The sequence below is a fragment of the Mytilus californianus genome, unplaced genomic scaffold, assembly GCF_021869535.1.
Source record: "Mytilus californianus isolate M0D057914Y unplaced genomic scaffold, xbMytCali1.0.p SCAF_6, whole genome shotgun sequence".
Lineage (NCBI taxonomy): Eukaryota > Metazoa > Mollusca > Bivalvia > Mytilida > Mytilidae > Mytilus > Mytilus californianus.
In genome coordinates, this window is record NW_026262712.1 from 92,923,780 (window position 1) to 92,932,547 (window position 8,768).

Below are 8,768 nucleotides of genomic sequence, written 5' to 3' on the forward strand. Positions count from 1 at the left end.
TGGCGTTGTCAGTTAATTTTCGATTTATGAGTTTGACTGTTCCTCTGGTATCTTCCGCCCCTCTTTTATAGAGTGCGATATTTTTAATCCTGTATATGCAAACATCTACGAAGACTAAATAAAATACACATTGAATTTCATTTAAATTTTAATTATTACACAATGACAATATAGCATACATAGAATATGTAAGTGTTAATAAAATGTATTTACATAAATTACATGTGTACAGATTATAGTGTACTCAGCACATTGTTGTAAATTATAATTAAATTATTTTCCAAAGCCATACAAAATTCGTTTTGGAACAAGTACATGATCAATCACATGTACAACACCATTTGTAGCTGTAATATCAGGTTTTATAACGTGCGCATATGAGTTTATTGACACTCCTGTACTTTCTGTAAAATGAAATGTATATTACGTATATAATAATAAAAGATAAGTGTTATAACTCTGAAGTTTAATACGAAAATTTTATCTCGGCTCACATGTTTAAAGTAAATTTTGTTGCAATATGATCTGGTCCTGTATCTCGTTTAAATATTTAGTAGGTACTAGGTATGACGTGAGTTAAAAAAACTACTATTTTATTCAAAAGGCTTATGCATACAAGTCCCACCTAAAGATTCGTTAAAGCATTGAAAGTGCTAGCATATAGTATAAATTAAAATCATTGATATATAATATATAAATTAACAGAATTTAGGTTTTGAAATCTAAGAAACGTTCGGTACCCTTGAGACCAATTTCAAAGTCTTAAACGAATGTATATTAGTCCTTGAATTTTTTCTATTTGCGATATTCACAAAATGTAGTGCACATTTTTCTAATGAGAATACTTCTCAATTTAAAGCTTCTGTTACAGAACATGAGATATATGAAGATTGCTATCTGATTATGAAAACCTTTTCTTAATTTTTCTAAATTACTTTTAAAAAGATATGTTATTATGGATATTCACAGGGGATATGGGCTCGTATTTCTTGTCATTGTTTTCAATCTCCTCGTCCGTAAGGCGAAGGGGATATAAGGCATTGACATCCTTTACATTGGATATGGGCTCATATCCACCGTTTAGATAACCAATCAAATTACAAAGTTAACCGGAATATTCACTACAGTATAATATATATTTATATTTAACCCAGCTTCCGTGATATTTAATATATCTCACCTGACACACTTAGCCTAATGGTTTCACTCTTTTTATCCAACGTTCTGAGATGTTCTCTGTTATATAAACCAAGTGAATATTCTGTGTGTGGTACTAAATAATATTCTAAAAGCTCTATAATACAAAGTGTAAGGATTCAATAATTGCTGTTGTTGGTAGATGACATCAGATATGCCTTCATCGTTGACAGCACACAAAGAAAACAAAACAAAACAAAAAACACCAAAATACATTTAAAAAATTAGAGAATAGAAGACAAACAATAGGAACAAACAAAAAGAGCCACTACTTAAAGGTTTATATTGACTTGTTCCTATATATGTCAACCGTTCCGATGAACCAGAGAGGATCTCGTTTTTAGGTGGGGTTAATAGAGTGATCAGTCATTAGTTTTCTATGCAGTATTTTGTGGAATCACGTGCTTTTTTCGTCAGTGTTTTGCCATGTCGTTTTCTAGTACATGTGTCTCTTCGACTTTACAGTATCGAATGTCCTTTTAAAATTTTTGATTTAAACATCTACAGTAGAAAGTAAACATTTTTGCAGTTACCTATATATATGAAGCCAAAAACTTTTCTAATTGACTCGTTTAGTGTGAAAAAATGCTAGTACGTTTATCAAGCTGAAATTAGTAACATTTATGTAGGCAAGGTATATAGATAAATATATATATATATCCTTTTTAATTTGTAACGAATTGAGTTTACAATTCTACATTCAACAACACAAAGTTACATAAGCTATATGTTTGTTTGAAAATTTAAGTTCATGTCCACAAAATTAAATAAGAAATACATAGAGTTGTTAATAAACAAATACGAATATTCTACATGTATTCATATTTACCTTTAAGTTTAGTTGTATCATCATGTATTTGGCTTAAAATTCTTGGAGATAATCTGTCAAGTGCAGCATTTGTTGGTGAAAATACTGTTAAAGGATCACCTGTGTGTAAAAATGAAGCTGTCATTGAAAATGCATAGCGATTATCATGATTAAGAAATTATCATGATTTATTGAAAAAAAAACATTCTTTTTGTGTTTGCATTCCGTGCTTGAACAATACCATGTGAATACATATCAATCCAAGAAGTTTAGCACATAGACAACAAACAAAGTAGTAAGGAATCGATGATGTTTTGTTTATTTTTGTTTGTTTGTTGATCTACGTAAAATCTTATCAAATTTATGAAAAATGTAAATTGTACAATGAAAAACATTATACTAAATACACGATACTAACTTTGAATAATTCCTGTAATATTTGCTCTCTTGAATAATGCCAAAAATGTGCTTAGATCTTTGTTCCCTGATATGAGATTGATTATTCCTCCGGTAGGTGGTATCATTACTTTGTCAATGACATGGACGATCCCATTTGAAGCATTCAGTCCAAACTTTGAAATTTTGGAACCTTCAACTGTAACTGCCTTTTATAAAAGATGAAATAAGACAAGTTTCAGATTAATTATTTGTAAAGTTATGCAATTCAGTACAAATGTATTTGGATACGAGAAAAAATCAAAAGAATCAAGAAGGTAATTGCTTGTTATAAACATATAAATCCTGCTCACATTTTAATGTAAATAGTACACAATAATCAGTCTGATATGTACATATAAAATTAGGGTTCCCAAAGCTAGAGAGGATACTTAATATATAGCAATAGATATAGATTTCATCTCAAAATATAGATAAAATCATTACCCATTGCAATAACAGTCTGCATAAAATTTAAAACATAAACAATAACCTTATAAACGGATTACACTTACTTTGTTATAGTAAATATTAAATCTGACTTTCAGTCCTGCAACCGATTCTACTGTTAGCTCAATCTGCGCATCTGATCTCCTTATAACTCCATTTGTCAGTAGATACAGCAATATAGTGGTAAGAACAGTTTTATCAAAAAGAAGTTCTTGTTCAGTTCCAAGTGCATCAAATGCAGCATTTGTGGGTGCATAGATGGTGTATGTTCCTGAAACAAATTGACAAACTGAAGTATTGTTTTTTGACAAAATAATTTAGGTCAACTTTTTATCGTGATATGCAAACAATTAAAAAGTTTACAATATCGACTAGATCACTTGTACAAAGTTTTTAGCAAGAACTAGAATTTCTGTAGAAAAGCAAAAGGATTACAACGAATGGCAAAAAAAAAGTAGAAAAACTGGCAACAATAACAACAATCGAACCCATAGTAGAAAGAATGATAACAAGAAAGTCAAACACAAGACATATGAAACAGACGGACAACAAGGGATAAATGCAAAAAAAAAAAAGGCAGACAGACAACAAGAGATACAATCAAAATTCATAACAAAAGGACACATAACAAAAGTAAAAATATCAAAGTAGCGACGGACAACAAGTGAATCAGTCAAAATCATAGTCGATAAGACAAAATTACACATAATTCATTCTATTTTGAACTCTATTTTTCAATAGGACCTATTGATTTCATAAAACTATCATTTGTAATACATGTAATACATTACATCAAAAACGAACTAACAAAAAAAAATTGAACCCAAACGAAAATTCAAAAGGTGGTGTATGCCACAAAACCTTACAAATCAGAACACTAGAATATATCATTCAACGGAACTAAAAACCTGTCATATTCCTAAATTTGTACATACTTTTTCATAAGAAAGTGGTTATAAAAAAGAATTATAACTAGCTAAATCTTGTGTATAATATTCTTATTCATTTCAGTATCAAAAATGGGACAAGGGAAAACAAAACAAAAAATATTCAAAAGTCATGGCGTCACATTAAATTAGTTATGACATCACAAAAAGCTAAGTTAGACGTTGTTTGTTGACATTCATTTTTTTTTACTATTTTGAATTAGATTTGAAGCGCGTGGAAGAACAATCTGTCTTATTTCAAATTTGTATGTGCTCATGTAGTACTTCTTTATAAGATACTATCTTACGGTCGAAGTACTACCAAACAATTAATTTTACGGACGCCATCACGAGTTGGTTGACCTTTATGGAATAACCGTTTCACAGATGGTATCGGATATGTTCCTCGTGTCGTAACTACAATACCCTTCTCTTTTCACGAATGTGACCTACCGAACTAGTCTATTTACCGTATTTGTAATAGCATAAGCAACACGATGGGTGCCATATGTGGAGCAGGATATGCTTACCCTTCCGGAGCACCTGAGATCACCCCCAGTTTCTGGTGGGGTTCGTGTTTCTCAGTCTTTAATTTTCTATGTTGTGTCATCTGTACTATTATTTGTCTGTTTGTCTTTTTATTTTTTATATCTTTCGCCCCACTTTTAAATTTTGTTATTTCTTTTTCATATCAACTTGGATTTTCTATTAAACTATACAGCTATCTCAGTTATATATTGATCTTACAGATTGCCAGGTTGTTTTGTAGTTGGTGTATTGCTGTAAAAATTTTTGATCTAGTTAATATGTAAAAGAAAGCTAAAACTTTCAGTATTGATTGAATTCAGATAGATACTTATAATTTAGATATTTAAATTTGACAGCAATAAACCAAATTACGTTCAGGTATTTCACATCCAATTTTTTATGGAAATATTCTTTATAAAGCACAAAAATGTCAGTATTCACCTCTGAAGCTAACAAAACCTTTAAATAGACTTATTAAGAAGGGATATAGCTACGATACTGTTGTCAGGTCATTAAAGATTGCATATTTTGGCGTTAATATTGATTCACTTATAGGGTCTTTGCATCTGAAATTAACACGTTTATTTAAAATCCAGTTGTTGGCATGACACGGGTTATGTTCTTCTCATATATGTTATGATGGTATGATACTTAACCCCTAACGGGAAGGATTGTGCCTGATATTCATATGATGAATACATAATCTTTCAATCAGTTTAATTGAAGTCTGGAGCTGGCATGTCAGTTAACTGCTAGTAGTCTGTTGTTATTTATGTATTATTGTCATTTTGTTAATTTTCTTTGGTTACATCTTCTGACATCAGACTCGGACTTCTCTTGAACTGAATTTTAATGTGCGTATTGTTATGCGTTTACTTTTCTACATTGGCTAGAGGTATAGGGGGAGGGTTGAGATCTCATAAATATGTTTAACCCCGCCGCATTTTTGCGCCTGTCCCAAGTCAGGAGCCTCTAGCCTTTGTTAGTCTTGTATTATTTTTAATTTTAGTTTCTTGTGTACAATTTGGAGTTTAGTATGGCGTTCATTATCACTGAACTAGTATATATATTTGTTTAGGGGCCAGCTGAAGGACGCCTCCGGGTGCGGGAATTTCTCGCTGCATTGAAGACCTGTTGGTGACCTTCTGCTGTTGTCTGTTCTATGGTCGGGTTGTTGTCTCTTTGACACATTCCCCATTTCCATTCTCATTTTTATGTTTGTTGAGCCTTCTGAAGATTTGATTTTACATGTGTATCGACACTATTTGTGTTGGCGGTTTGTTTTAAACAATTCATATATTCTTCTAAATGTTTGTCCCTATTCGGATGAGGATTAGTACCCTTTTTATTCCGTACAAGGGATCCATCTTCATGATTAGTGTTCCCAAAGAATTCACGAAGTCTGAGTTTTCTGCAGAATTCGTCGGTATCGGTTATAAGATCAACATTGTCAGACATTGGTGTTGGGGTAGATTTTAAACAATGTTTCAAAAGTTTTATTTCCTGGTCAGATAAATCTCTACTCGATAGATTAATTAGCTTCGGTTTTGTCTTTGAGGAGTTTGGAAGTTGACTTTTTTCCTTCGTTTTTCCACATCTGACCTTCCCCTAAAAACGATTGTTATTTTCGGGATTAGGTGGTCTATCCCTAGAACGCTGATAAGTGTGAGCATATTTATATATATATACACTTGTATGATATACTTACAAGATATATATTTATACATAAGTTATAGAGTTGCTGCATCAACGTAAAGACCCATCTATGCAGCATTCATGTGTTTATATACTATATTAGATATTCTTCTTTTCATATTTTCTTCTTCTGAAGTGTATTTTACGAAAACCTCTATGTTCAAAAGTATAGAAAATTCTAATTGGAAAAGATCATCAATGCGACAGAAAAAAGTTAATGCATAGTGAAAAAAAATATCCTTATTCATATATTTAAGATTACCCGGACACTAATTATGTACCTCATAGAAGCTGCTAACCATATATTTTACAATAAATTGTTGCCAGCAACATACACAAACTTTGCACCAACTAATGCTGCATTTGATGCCTTAGAAACCTCATTAGAAACATAAATATGATTTAATACATACACACATAATCAAGTAAATGTACAAATTTCAAATAGAGAAAACAATTAATTCATATTGTTAATGTCAAAATGTGTTCTAAAATCATATATAAACGTCAAATATATCAGTCTATCTATTAACGAACAAAATATTGAGCATTGTTGTTTACTTCTTATTCAGGGAGAGCGAGTTTTTGATACATTTTTCATATTTGTGATACTTTTTTCAGCTGTTACTGTTGAAGGTTCTGATATCTCATTATTTGACCTTTCAGCACCCAATGGAGTAGTTCATGTAATTTGAAAAGGTCATATTTGCCTTTATAATCCAACATTGTGAATATGGTTATCGGGATTTAAGTACTTTAATGACTCAAGTTCAAAATGCAGGACTTGCAACTACGCTAAAAAGTTTACAGATTTGGCATAATTGTCATCCGATTTTCAGCGAGAACTAGTTTGATTTTAAATGATCGATGTATTTGTTAAAGTATGCAACATAAGAATAACATTAACTAACACAAAAAAGGAAAACGAAATTATTTTGAAATAGTAATATTACCACATTATTTCGATTATGTTTATCATTTTGATATTTCCATTTTTGGGGACTTTTTTCGCATCAAATTCCATTATATTGACAACGATGCGTGAACAAATCAAACAGACACAATGGGTAAAAATGTCACAAATAGGGGTACAGCAGTCAACATTGTGTTATCATCTTAATTACTATAAAAACAAACAAATGTAAGAAGAAGCACAAAAGGCATACATCTAATTTAACAACCCCATTCATTGCAATTTTATGATACGATTTTATTTATCTATGTAAAATCCACCCATACAAACTATTTATAATTCTATGACCTACATGAGTACTGTGTGATACTTAATATATAAGGGGATGTGGTATGATGCAAATAAGAGATTTAATAAGTGGAAATAAACAATAATAGATCACTGTACAGCCCTCAACAAAAACCCATGCCGTAAAATGGGATATACAAAGACATGAAAGACAAAATGTAATACAATTCAAACCGGAAATATAATGACCTAATTTATAACAAAACATTTACCAAGAACTGTACGATAGACTCATCATAGATACCAGGATTGAAATTTTATATTTGCGCCAGACGCGCGTTTCGTCTACAAAAGACTAATCAGTGACGCTTGAATAAAAAAAACGTTAAAAAGGACAAATAAAGTACAAAGTTGAAGAGCATTGAGGACCAAAAATTCCTAAAAGTTTTGCCAAATACAGCTAGGGTTATCTATTTCTGAGGTAGAAAAGCCTAAGTATTTCAAAAATTTTAAGTTTTGTAAACAGTTTATTTATAATTATGAACATATCAATGATAACTCGTCAACACAGACGTGCTGACTACTGGGCTGGTGATACCCTCGGGGAATTAATACTCCACCAGCAGTGGCATCGACCCAGTGGTTGTAAATAAACTCATCATAGATACCAGGATTGAAATTTTATATTTGCGCACACTAAAAACTAATACCAAAACCACAGACACAAAACACTTTAGTCTGGGAGAAAACTATTTGTTTATTATTGTTTATTGGTTAAAAACTAGCATACAATACCTGTTACAAACATTAGATCGGTATTTTGTGTCTTTTGTCATTATTTAAAGCTGATGTAGCCTTTCAAATTCGTGTGGATCGATTCAAGCCTATTGCAACTGATTTTACAACATGTCTTTTTTGTGTTTTTTTACAACTGTCCAAAGTTAGCGATGGGATGGACTTTTAAAAACATGTTTAACACCACCACATTCCTTACCTGCCAGACTCCAGTCAGGAGTTTGTCATTCAGTGGTTATCATTGTTTGCTGTCTGTCATATATGTTTTTCGTTTATTGTTTTGTCATCACTCAGACCATTAGTATTTTTGTTTTACCATGTCAAGAATTTGTTCAGGACTTGGCTATACTGTTTGGGTCTTGCTCATGTCAGAAGGATGTATGTTAAACTATAGATGTTTAAATTCTTTTCATTGTTATTTTGGATAGTCGTCGTCTCATTGGCAATCATACTTCTTTTTTTAATATAACTAAACATTACTATCGTAAAAGAACATTTTTTTTAATTTTCTTGTAAAAAAAACGAAAATTAAACAAAATAGTATTTTTTATATTTTCATACTACGCATGATTTAGATTTTAATGTATAAAACTTTTGAAAATTGATCATGTGAAATATTAACGAATAATCAATATTTTGAATATAACTCTATAGAGACTTAAAATAAAATATCTCGGAAAAGTTTCTGTAAATCAATATACGTATAGCTAAGGCAATCATATGACGAGTAACT

At 31.1% G+C, this 8,768-nt stretch overlaps 1 protein-coding gene across 1 annotated transcript; it reads right to left on the reverse strand.

The window, feature by feature from the left end:
* Positions 1-273: 273 nt before the first annotated feature.
* On the reverse strand, positions 274-5,802 carry LOC127706666 (transforming growth factor-beta-induced protein ig-h3-like). The gene is made up of 6 exons (XM_052211323.1): positions 5,685-5,802; positions 2,952-3,161; positions 2,424-2,606; positions 2,027-2,125; positions 1,181-1,294; positions 274-404 (listed from the first exon to the last, which is right to left on the reverse strand). Exons 1-6 carry the CDS (start codon positions 5,800-5,802, stop codon positions 274-276), a joined length of 855 nt encoding a protein of 284 aa, XP_052067283.1.
* Positions 5,803-8,768: the final 2,966 nt, after the last annotated feature.